Raw genomic sequence first — 13,276 nt, forward strand, 5'->3', positions numbered from 1 at the left:
TTTCTTTATGTGGGATTTTTTCCCCACTGAATAAATGCACTTGTATTGAAGGTTGGATTTTTCTCTTTTTTTCCATTAAGGTCCCATATTATTTAGAAAAAAAATAAAATATTTGGAAGCTAAAAAACACATCTCAACCAGGGGTGCCAATAATTATGGAGGGCACTGTATATTACTATAATATACTGTATTAATATTATTTAAGTAATGAACAAATGCAAATATTTACTGGTCTGAGAAAAGAACAGTAAGTTCTGCAGCTAAAGATGTCTATTACTGGAAATGGATATGGAGAAGAGACATATTTTTATGTATGAAAAAAGTGTCTTTTTCCCCATCATAATGAATAGGTCTACTTAAAAGTTCATATTGGTGGAAAATACAATTAAAAATATATCACCTGTGAATTGGCAAGTCTGGAAGTAAACTACTAAAAAAATACATACTCTACCTTTTAAACATACGCAATGTTGTTGTCCCACCGCAATTTTGTTGCCTTGTTTGGCAATGACAATAAATCTCTTTTACTTGAACTTGAAGGACAGAAGTGACTGGAGTGGTTAAAGATGTGAGGTCTGAATTGATGGGTCCGAGCCAGCATGGAGACATTTGCATCTTCCTAAAATGCATATCTGAAGTTTATGGAATTTGACCAAGTCGTATATACAGTATAATGTATATAATGTCAGGCGTGGTCTGCAAGTCAAGTTTGTGCAAGCCAGCTTCTATCATTCCCATAAGCCACTGAGCCTATTATTGTGAGTGGTTCATGCAGACTACATCTGTAATTATGTAAAGCAGTGTCCAACTCTCTTGGGCAACAGGGCCTGAAACCATTTGTTGTTTCAAGTTTGGGCTTTTGCGCACTGCCACTAAAAATCACAGTTTACTGGCTTGGAAGAGTGCCTTTTTTTGGCTGAAAATGCTTGTCTGTGGTCCATGCTGGCTCTAGGTGGTTCAGATTAGGCAGGCAGCTGGTATGGGTAGGGTTGTCTGTCTGGCCTCAAAATCAGCTATAAAAGTAGGCAGTCTGTAGTTAACATATGCATAAAAACATGATTGAGCCATATAAAGTGCAAATATGAAATTCCATTTAAATAAACATTTCATATCCCGACCAACTATGAAAACTTGAAAAAATGGTTTAACCCTTTGACGCCTAAGGCACCTGGAAAAAAGCGTGCTAAATGCCTGAGAACTTTTTAAGAAAAGCTGCCCTCAGCCTATATAAAAACTTAAATATATCAGCTTTAAAATATGCACTAAGTTGCATTTAAACGCCAAGACCCTCAACTTTCATTAGGCTGTGTTCATTCATCTCAAACAAACAGATTTTTAATAAATTTGTCTCAAATCTCATGAGCCTGAATGAGTGCGTATACATGCAGTTCAGTATCCCGAATATGATCGGGATATTAAGTATCCCGAATTTGCGTTTGCGCATATAAACACTTCAGTATCCCGAATAAGCCCTTATTCGGGATACTGAGAAATCGGGATATGCTAGGTGGAGTTTTCCGAAAGAAGCCGGGATACTGACGCATGTATACACCTTATCCCGAATACAGGGGCTTCCCATGGAACGCTGTTGCTGGTATCCAGGCTACACGCATTTGAAGAGAATTCTATAACGGCCAAGAATGTAGACTGGGATATAACGTTCTGTGCGCATATAAACACCTTATCCCGAATATGATCATAACCGGGATAAGCCTCATATTCGGGATACTGAACTGCATGTAAACGCACTCAATGTTGCGTAATGCAGCTCCAGGCGCCAGGGCCAATGTTGAGCAACGCAACATCAGGCATCAATGGGTTAATAATAGTCTTCACTCTCTTCGAAGATACACTAGAACAGTGGTTATAAACAACCCCTGGAACTCATCATACGCCTCGCAACGCCCCCTTAACCTCACCATAAGCATCCCAACACCCCCGTAGTATTAAAAAATGAAGGCCTTCTGATCTGCCACTGGACATTACAGTGGCTCTTTGGGAAAATGTCCATATGGGATTGAGCCACCTTCTGCACTCCTTCATCAAAACATAGTTTTATTTTTACCTACTACATAGAAAGGGGTAGTATAATGCTTACGACTTCCTTATACCAGTCCCACTCAAGTATCATACATAGACAGTTGGGAATAGCAAACTCAAATACCTCTTTCAGATTAAATGCAATACAAGCGCCTTCATTCTGGTCATTAAAAAACAACATATTGTTGGACAGCAGCTAATTTACACAGATTAACAACAGATCCACTTATTAGCAAAACAATGTTTCTTTTTCTGAAAAAAAGGAAGAAAAGAATACAAGTACAATGCCAATATAATGCCATTTGAAGAAATGCCAATGTGTACTGTATGCAATTTTACTTCTTTTTGCTTTCCACCTTTTTCACAAACTGCACAAAGTCATCGGCCAGCAGCTTGGGCTCCTCGAAGGCAGCAAAGTGTCCCCCGCTGGGCATGTAAGAGTAGGAGCGGATGTCCTTGAAGCGCCAGCGAGCCCAGGGCTTAGGGCAGTGCATCAGCTCCTGAGGAAACGCCGCAAATCCCATCGGCACGTAAATACCAGTCCTAGGAGCAGAACACACTGCAGTTATTAACCAGCCAACGGTGGAGAGGCGGTGGGAGTGATAATTGTACTGTACTGTTAGCTCCTTCGGCATTACTTCTAGTACAATACCGTTTCTGAACTCCGGAGAAATCTGAACTCCACCCACTTTGTTGGGAAGCAATCAACTTTGAGCAGCTCCAACAGCCCTAGGAAGGCAAAGGTTTTGACAAAAAATATATGTTTTAACTACAATAACTACACAGAACATTGGAATTTCGTCAGACTTACCTGTAATCTATTCTGTTCATTAGATTGCTGCTTAAGTTCTCTTTGTAGAATCGCATGGAGGAGACAATGGATCCAGTGGTCCAGTAGATCATCACGTTGGTGAGGAGGTCATCTAGAGTATACTTCCTGTGTCAGAACCAGGGCTTTGAACCGTTATTTTTTTCCAAACGTTCCGTTCCGAACAGAAACGGAATTATAACGTTTCCGGTTATGGGTTCCACCAATACATTGACGTTCCCGAACCGGTTAGAACAAAAAAATATTGTTCCCGGAACGGTTAATTTCGTTCCTGTCAGCTGATTACTCCCCATAGGCCTAACTGACGTGAATTAACCAAGAAAGACGGAAATGCAAATGCTCCACGCTGACTTGGGTCACAGGAAGCGCTATGATGGACATTGTGAGTTTGTGCATATTTGAAGCGGCCATGGATGCCCAATAACGTAGAACATTCTTGGTGCGCTTTACACACGCTTCTCTGCAATGTCTTACAATGATGCAATGGAAATGTATGACAGTGGTTTGTCTTATTTAAGATGCGGAGTGGAGACTTTGTAATCCACAGCTCTCTCTCCATTCAGTCAGAGAATGTCTGATGTCACACAGGACGTGAATCTCAGCTGTCATGGTAACGTGCGCAGGAAAATAGTTACTTTTTTTTTTTTTTTTGAGGAACGGTATTAACCGGTATTAACCGGTTATCATTATTTTTAAATAAGTGTTCCCGTTCCAGAACATAAAAAATAATAAAGTTTCCGGTTTCGTTTCTGTTCCCTGTAAAATACAAAAAGTTCCCGGTTTTCGTTTTCGTTCCTTGAACCGGTTCAAAGCCCTGGTCAGAACACAAGAAATGTAACAATATAAAACAGCTAAGTACAGAATCAAGTGAAAATGTAAAGGATATTATTAAGATATAAAACATGTATTATTCATTACTATTTAAACTATTTAACTATATTTGTCGAGTGAACTTCATTTTCAGTTTCTTCATATGCACACTGCCATAGGAAATTAAAATCCTGTTTCTCTCTGTCCCTACTAACATTTAAGAAGACATATTATGTACATGCTTTACTGTTATGAAACATGTCCTATCATGCTTGTCTTAACCTGTGTGCATCTTGCACACCATGCTATTTATTTTATGACTGTCTTTTAACACATGTGTGTGTTCTTGAACCTGATCTTGTTGCCCTGCATGCTACAGGTATGTTTTTATCCTGCTTGTCTTGCTGGGCTGTGCACATTTGTGTTGTGCTGCCAGTTCTCTAAGCACTATGTCTTGCTTGCATGTTTTGATTACGTCCTGCATATTTCTATGTCTGCATGGTTTTGTCCAGCATGTTTTTACGTCTTAATAATTTATGCCTTTGCTCTTTGTGGATATTCTGTCTTTTGTGAGATCTCTGTTTTTGTCTGCATGTGTGTCTCATGTAGTGCGTTTGGCCTTTTGCCACTTTCTTGGCTAGGGCTCACTTGGAAAACAGGCAATAACCTCAATGTGACTAACCAGTGGTTTAGTCTACTTTTTTGTAGTGGTACTGTATATTTGAGCATTTTTCGAAGTGAGTATACTGTATATATTTGTGCTATTCTAAATAACAGATCAATCCATTTTAAGTGGGTATACTGTAATCCCTGAAATTTTGAAGTGGGTATACTGCGTATATGTGCGTTCTACGTAGACTACACCACTGTGACTAACTTAGTAAAGGAGAAATTAATGAAATAAATAAACAAAGTGCAAGAAAGGAAAGCTTGTTCAAAGATACTGCAACATTATCAACAGCTTACTTCTCCAGGCCTCCATCTTCGAGATCTCTATACTCTTTGTTAGTACATGTAGAGAACTTCTCCAGGATGTAGGCAGCCAATCCCATGGGGGAGTCGTTCACTCCACAACCTGTAGAGGGCAGCAAAAAACACAATTACTCTGACTTACACCTAGCCTGATTATCTTCGACTCTCGCATTTTTTCGAGACTTGGTCTGACCAAGAGCATAACCATTAACATTTCCCAAATGACATGGTTGACCCGCCTCCCTTGGTTTGCTACTGGTTGTTTGGTTCTCGACAAAGTGGAAGGAGTTCCCGATTCTTCTGGAACTTAGAAACGATAGGCTATTTGTATTGTTCCTGGCCTGACTAGAAGCAGTGCTGAAGGTGTTGCGTCACTAGGAAGTCGCGGCCTGGCTAACTTACGCCCAGAACACAAATCATTTGCTGTTCCTCATACATCCGGACATCATTTAATTTAGGGTTGTTCTACTAAAACAGATTTCAATTTGCAGTTTATCTCTGTATTCCCACATATGTACTGCAATTTGAAACAATCTTGACATCATTACATGTTTTCAGTTATGCCAGCGGAACAGAAGCTTCATGACAGATGCCAGTAAACCGACAGAGTACAGTCAGTAATTCAAATCACTGCAGAAAAAAAAACATCTGCAGGCCCAAGTCTACCTGCTGTGTCTGGCTTAGTGGCTTGAATATGCATATATCCTGTCTCCTGCAGAATCTCATACACGTTCTTCTCCACATAGGGGTAGAGCCGTCTGACATCTTCGCGCGTGAAGCCAACCAGAAAAGGCAGGTAGCGTCCAACCATGAGAGAGATCACCAAGCCAGGACCCTGGTTTATCTCACACAACAAGTTCAAGTGTACACCTTTGATACATCTAGGGAAATAAGGGAAAGAGTTGAAGGAAGTTACAATACATATTCAATTTTTTTCAATCTCAGAACAATGGCTAAATGTGATTTATTTCCTTCCAGTATTGCATTAAGTTGTCACCAACATGTTGTATTGGCGATGGTAGAGTCTGAGCACTGTGTAAAGACATCTCCGGCATATTCCAGATTCCTACTGAGGATTCAGACTCAAGGCAGAAAAAGGTTGTCTCATGCTCCCCGAACCATGCTTTCAAAATTTCAGCCCAATGAATCTTGGCAACATCTTGAAATATCTGAAAAGAAAATAAAGGTCCGCAACACTGTTAAATGCTCCCAAAAGATTTATTGGCACGACGTTTCGGACTCAACGTGCTTCATCAAAGTGCTTTGATGAAGGACGTTGAGTCCGAAACGTCGTGGCAATAAATCTTTTGGGAGCATTTAACAGTGTTGCGGACCTTTATTTTCTTTTCAGTTATCTTACGTTTGGTCCAGCACCTTTGACTTTCTGAACATCTTGAAATATGCCTGTGCCATCAGAAAAGAAAAAAATTGAATTATTTGTTCAATTCACGATATCCAGGTAGTCAACCGCGCTCATTCTTTGAGCACATACTGTAGCGGAGCATTGAACTGACACAGAACGTTCAGGGATGGCTGATGCCCATGATTTGACCCTTCTTAAGCAGACCAATATGTTTTACAGGGCCACAGGATGTGTCTTTTGAGACAGTTGTTTAGTAAATGCAAAACAAGTCATTGCAATAGAGTGGTTCAAGGAGGACAATATATAAATTGATTTTATACATGGCTTGGCCACCACAGCGTCCAGACTTCAACTTCATTGAGAATATTTGGGATGTGCTGGTGAAGGCTTTGCAGCACAGGATTCAAACTCTACCATCATCAATAGCCTAGATCTTGGTGAAAAACACTTGTTTGCCAGGCTGTGTATTTATTAACAAGAAATATGTTTATTTTCCTTTGTGTTTTGTGTATTTGTATGTAAGGTACTCTGGAATTGTGCAACTTAAAACACGTTACACAAAACTGGATAAAAGTTATTTTTATGTATCACTTCTGTTTGTTCGTGAGGACCCACTCAAGAAATGAGATGCAGAATCTCAAGGAGCGCTACCTTTTATATAATGATATAATGATTTATTTAAAGGTGGTATTTCCTCTTACTCTGGCTTCATCTGGGACATGTTAGTGACGATGAGCGAGCCCCAGTCTCCACCCTGCACATAGAACTCACTGAAGCCCAGACGCTCCATCAGCTTGTGGAAGACTCGAGCAGCATCCATAGACTTAAAGCCTGAGGAACACACACACACACACAAACTTTTCAGGTCAAAAAAGCAAGTAGCAAATTCCAATTTAACCCCTGATAAAGATGGTGTTGATGTGCCCTCATCTTTAGCATACACATTAAAAAATAAATACAGTATTAAATTTAAGCAAAAGAAAAAATAAAGGAAGTTGTATGATTAGACGGTACCAACTTTTTTGTGACTTTTCCATGTCTTACCCTGACCGTAAAGTAGAATTTCCATGACCTCCCATAAAAGGAAATACCGAGCATCATGATCAGATTTTTATTTTTCAATTTATGATGGCCAGTCTTTAAAATTGCCCTTTTCAGCCAACTCCCTTTAACCCTTTGAGGAGTATGGAAGGCCAAAAATGACTTAATAAAAACCATCACATATGTGTTTACAATTTTGAGTTGTCACAATGATGTCACAAACCCTCTACAGGAGTTCTATCAAAGATTCTCTATTCTAAATGCATTTAAACCGTCTCTGGTTCTATGGGAGCTATAGAATTCTCGGGTAAAATTCTAGAACTGAAAATCCTTACTCCTCAAAGGGTTAATATTTTTTGCATTCTAGAATTTTAGAGTGGCAAGCAATAATTTCCATAACCCTGTGTGTAATGTAAAGCCTACCACAGTATTGCATAAACAGCAGCTTCTTTGCGAGAGTTAACACCTCACCCCTTTTATGTGGAGCCTCTGAGTATCCGTATCCTGGGATGGACGGACAGATGACATCAAACACCACCTCGTCCTGCCTCTCTGTGAGCATGGGAAGGACCTTGTAGAACTCGAAGAAGGACCCTGGCCACCCGTGGACCATAACGAGAGGCAAGACCTTCTGACCCTCCCGTGGTTGTGGAGATACACGAATGAAGTGCACATCCAGCCCTGAGATCAAAGCAAGGACACGACTATTATTACAAGCCGATAATACAGTCATTAATTGATTATGCATAGTAATCTGTTCTCTGCTGGAAATGTACTGAAAAGAGATTAACTAACATGTGTTTTAATTTTAATTAACCCAAAAGGAGTAGTAAACCCAAGAAAAGAGGAATTTGTTTGCAGTTAGTTATTACTGCTACTACTACTGCTAATAATATTGTAATTATTATTATTATTATTATTATTATTATAACAACCATGTGTAAATATTTCACATTATGTGGCTCAACAAGCTTTGCTATATACACAAGTAACAGCCGAGGAGACTAAGCACCATGCAATGAGGATGGGGGCAGAGTCCCTGATTGTATTTGTACATTGAGATAATACATTCTCATTACATTTGTATGTTAGATTAGTTAAAGGAGGAGTGAAGCCCTGGGTTCTTCCTCTGGCAGGCTTACCACTACAATTAGCCTGATGATCATCAACTTTAAATCTCTTCGAGACTTGGTCTGACCAAGAGCATAACAACGAACATTTTCAGCATGGTTCACCCGCCTCCCTTGGTTTGCTACTGGTTGCTTGCTTACTGACAAAGTGGGAGGAGTTCCTGATTTTTCGGGAACTCAGAAACAATATTTGTATTGCTCCTGGCCAGAGTATAGCAACGCCAAAGGTGTTGCGTCAGTGGGAGGGCGCCGCCTGGCTACACTACAGTGCCTGTGTTAACTGAAGGTAACTGTTGCATCACCTAGCCATCTTTTTAGAACAGTACAGTTGTACATCATACTACCTTGGTTATGATCTACATGTTACCTTGATTATGTCCTCCATATTTGTATGTCTGCATGGTTATGTCCAGCAAGTTTTTACATCTAATCTTCTATGCCTTTGCTCTTTGTAGATATTAGCGGTGTCAACAATAATCGATTCGGCGATGCAATGCAATGCGGGGCATGGGCGATCCAATTCAATGTGTCAAGTTCCAGAATCGATGCAGCAATTTTTTTAAGTTTCAATTACTTCCATGGATATTTCGGGAGCAAATGAATGTTAAATTAAATAAAAGCACTTCAAAGCATTGAAAACTGCAAGACTGATATAGAAAACAGCCAATAAATTGTTGCTCAGTATCTGACTACTTGTATTGTCTCATCATGACTGATGAAACATTTGCTTTGCTTTCAGTAGAAATGTAATGCATTGCAATGCATTGTAAAATTGAATCGGATTGAATCGAATCGAATCACTACGTCCCGGATCGAATCGAATCGTGAGCGCAGTGCCAATGCACACCAGTGCACACTAGTAGATATGCTGTCTTTTGTGAGACTTCTGTTTTGTCTGCATGTGTGTAGTAGCCTACGCTTAGCCTTTTACTGCCTTCTTGGCCACGGGGCTCACTTGGAAAAGGGGCCAATGTGACTACCCTAGTAAAATAAAGGAGAAATAAAAAATGTAAAAACTCCCAGTTCTGTGTGCTCACCTTCTATGTTGGTTTTGAAATGGGGGTACTTGTTCAGCACGTGCACCTGCTTATTCCAATCAAACTCGTTCTTCCAATACGACACAACCTTTTTCATATAAACTGAATTGAAGCCATAGTGGAAGCGACCATCCTCCAGGGGCTCAGTGTGTCTTGTTTGATCAATGCGCCGTTTAAGATCCTAGCAACACATACAGACTTTCATTAGTGAAAGTGGTGATGAACTTAAAAACAGAGCTTCTATTGGAAACTTTTTGTTAGTTATCAAAATGACAAATGGCAAAGCCTTAGCAGTGACTCAACCCACCACCAGGACTATCTGAACGGAAAGGCTAGACAACATACAGTAACTGTGGTAAAAGCAATTCTATTTGTCAAGTCTTGCTTGTATAACATCCGTCTCATTCTTATTCCTCACTTGGATTTCATCTTCTGAAGTCTGTACTGTAAAGGGATATATCTTCTTGTCTTCACTTAGTGGCTTCTGACCGCGGCCCCACCAGCCATCTCCCACTGGGATGGTCTTTGGGACCTTCTTCTTGAATAACATGTAGCATGTTAGCAGCCCCACACCCACTGAGGACACGATCAGTAGCTGGAGTTGTTGCGGGTTCAGGCCATTGAGGCCTTTTCTGTGAAGACAACAGACAGGCAGCATCCATTTCAGATGCATAGTTCACACAGTCACGTATTGAACAAATCCATTACAGGACCAGTTCAGTCAATTTCAATATGCTGTTGTATTGCTCACGCTACCCTTGTTTAACACAGTCATGTATCACACAAATCCATTAAGTTACAATGAGTGCAGGGTGCTCACACATGTGCTCTGCACATTTGTAAGTATATTTTCCTGGGAATTTTCACATAGGAGTGTACTCACTTTTATGGGTACATTTTGAGACATTAATCACTGTATTTTAACTTATCTTGAGTGAACAACAAATTGAAAGTTTCACTGTTCACTGGCTACTTTTCATTGTGTCAAACTGAAACTTCTTTAATGCTGTCCCATGAAAAGTTATACTTACAAATCTGCAGAAATGTCAGGGGTGTATTCACTACTGTGATACACTGAACAATGCTTTAGCATCAGATTAGATCCCCTCCCCCGGAGAAAAATACCTTCTGAATGGAAGAATTCCATGCATTTTGCAAGGGTGTGTCTTTAATTAAGTAAATCATTTATTTATTGAAAGCACCAGACCAGTCTGAATGAGGACTTATGCTAGACCATTGTGATAAGAGACCATGACCTAGTTTTGACCTGAATCTCACAAGATTAGGCCTCCTGTTCCAACAAAAATCTGACTCACTCTTTCACGTTCTCCATTTGCTGTCAAGGTAAAGTCATGCTATGGGTGTCTGTCCCAATGAAAGTTTGACGATTCAGGATTAGCTTTCTCTATTTGTTCTTGAGGTATAGCCATCCTATACTTTTGAATGCAGGAGGGTGAAGGTGAGAGGAAGTGATACAAAAGTCCTTGAATAACGTCCTGTACTGCACATAGTTAAAGGACCAGTTCAGTCAATTTCAACATGCAGTTGTAATGCTCACACTACCCTGGACTTGTCAGTACCTGAGATTTTTTTTTTCTTCTTCAGCCTTTTCCGAGATCCTGGTCATTGTAATGGGGGCAGCGCTTTGTTTACATTTCAAAAAATCATTTTAATTTATTCCCAAAAACATCCAAAAGGTTATACAACATAAGCAGACAACTAGCAAACAGTGGTAACTTTTGGGAAAATATTTGGAGTAGGCCTATGTTAAAAAAAATGTAAATGTAAGCAAACGCTGCCCCCATTAGAATAGCTCATATCCCGAAAAGGGCTGAGCCGAAAAATGTGGCATCACCGGGTACTGACAAGTAAAGGGTAGCTTGAGCAATACAACAGCATATTGAAATTGACTGAACTGGTCCTTTAAGATTTTGCGGATTGCTGCACTTGTTCAAATACAGAGGCCCTCCCACTTGCCAGCGTGGACCTGGAGAGGGTCAACAAACATTAATGTTCTCTTTCAGTCGAATCGTTCGGCATCTCTCACGATTGCATTGGGGATCCAAAACCAAGGTAGAACTGACACTGAGCCTCCCACATCACCCTAGAGGCCGTCGCCGGCCGTGCTCAGAACCCTATATTCCAGCGGCACCGCAGTCACGTCCAACCGGTAAAACCGGATGAAGGTGGCGGGGTTGGCCCAGCTAGCTGCTCGGCAAACCTCTGAAACCATTGTGCCCTTATAAAGGGCCCATGATGACTGTTATTGTGTTAAGTTGCTGGTATGAAACGGGAGCATAGTCTACCTATGTTCCCTGAGTCCTATGTTCCCCGGTCTTTGTATGGGAGCTGGGAAGTTAGGGCCCTCTTTCTAAAAAAGGGTTCTATGTTCCCCACATTGTAGCTAACCCTTTTTCAAAGTTTTTAAATTATGCCCTTCCCAAAACCATTCCTAAACCTAACCTGTCAGTAATGCAATGTTTCTGAGTTGTAAATTTGTGCCCTGACCAAAACTATCCCTAAACCTAACCTGTCACAGGTGCAACAACAACCTGCACTTTGGCATGCAGCAGAAGTCTACTTGGAAGCAGTGGGGTACATGGAACCCTTTTTTGAAAAAAAGGGTCCTAAAAGCCAAGGCCACCTTACAGTGAAAAAAACAATGAGTAACCTAGGCCTACTCAGTACTCACATAAACGTTTCGACGAGCTGCATCGATGTTGTGTCTCCCTCTCACTCCTGGGGTAAGGAAGTGGATCTGCAGGGAGTCAGTAAGTCATGTTTATATGCTTTCAACATTGCTCCACATAGTACTTTCCCAAGTGAGACGGAAATGAATGAATGAAGTGTCGACCGTTAAGCGGTGTGGAAATAAGTTGGTCATGTCCATACTTGTCACAACATGCAGGTCCAGGATGTTAATCTTGTGTGAATTGGGTAGCCTAATCACTGATGTGACAACTTCTCTCGTTTCTTGGTTTATTTACGGAGACAACACACAACACGGCTGCCCGATACAGTAACTGAACTGTCAATAATATCCTATCGCACTACTATGAGTCATAGTAACACTATACTGTAGTAACACACACTTGGTGCATGCACACATTACATGAGTGGATCATGACATCTTCCCCTTTTTGAGACGAAGGCTATGGCTGGGCTCAACACACAGAACAAAATCATTTGTGGACTATGAATTAGGCCTACTATACCCAGGCACACTGACAGGTCTATTTCAAGCATACTTCATACTTTAAACACACTTCGGCTATATACAACTGTATGACTATCTTAAATTATTTAAGTAATTCAACATTTTATATATAAGCTAAGCATCTCATTGTTTTATGGGCCTATACTTGTCATTTGTTCATGAGACAAACTGGATATACTATAGCCTTTACACTTAACATTTCATGACATTACTGTAGATATACACATAGAATCTTCCATTTTTTCTTGACATGACTTGTCCTCAGTTGTCTGTGTAGGCCTACAGCTCATCTGGACACCCCACTATGCGAAGATGTTCTTCAGACGGGCACAGGTGGTCTGGCAGGTAGGCGATTTCACTGCACTGCACGCCACTGCTCCAGTTGCTTCTCCTTTCCATCTCTCTCTCTCTCTCTCTCTCTCTCTCTCTCTCTCTCTCTCTCTCTCTCTCTCTCTCACACACACACACACACTCTCTCTCTCTCTCTCTCTCTCTCTCTCTCTCACTCACACACACACACACACACACACTTCACTGTTATTTTGTCCATGGTGAAACATTTAATTTAAATAAATAAGCATTTGACAGGTTATCTGTATTTTAATTGCACCACTGAACATTTTTTAAACTTAAGTTTGTTAATGACTGCTTTGCTTGTTTAGGGCTTTGTATTCATATTCATATTCAACATATCTGAAGTTTACGGAATTTGACCATCAAGTCCTACTGTATAATATTTATAATGTCATATATAATGACAGGCGTTGTCTGCAAGTCAAGTTTGTGCAAGCGCAGCTTCTATCATTCCCCAGCAACTGAGCCCAGAATTGTTAGTGG

General features: G+C 40.5%; 1 protein-coding gene across 1 annotated transcript; it reads right to left on the minus strand.

Moving 5' to 3' along the window:
- Positions 1–209: 209 nt before the first annotated feature.
- Positions 210–12,273, minus strand: LOC134440929 (epoxide hydrolase 1-like). Its single transcript, XM_063191081.1, has 10 exons — positions 12,115–12,273; positions 11,915–11,980; positions 9,641–9,854; positions 9,223–9,403; positions 7,527–7,736; positions 6,716–6,845; positions 5,318–5,532; positions 4,646–4,754; positions 2,852–2,977; positions 210–2,583 (listed from the first exon to the last, which is right to left on the minus strand). Exons 2-10 carry the CDS (start codon positions 11,935–11,937, stop codon positions 2,376–2,378), a joined length of 1,416 nt encoding a protein of 471 aa, XP_063047151.1. The 5' UTR covers positions 11,938–11,980; positions 12,115–12,273; the 3' UTR covers positions 210–2,375.
- Between the last annotated feature and the right edge of the window lie 1,003 nt (positions 12,274–13,276).

The sequence above is a fragment of the Engraulis encrasicolus genome, chromosome 24 (genome assembly GCF_034702125.1).
Source record: "Engraulis encrasicolus isolate BLACKSEA-1 chromosome 24, IST_EnEncr_1.0, whole genome shotgun sequence".
Taxonomy (NCBI): Eukaryota; Metazoa; Chordata; class Actinopteri; order Clupeiformes; family Engraulidae; genus Engraulis; species Engraulis encrasicolus.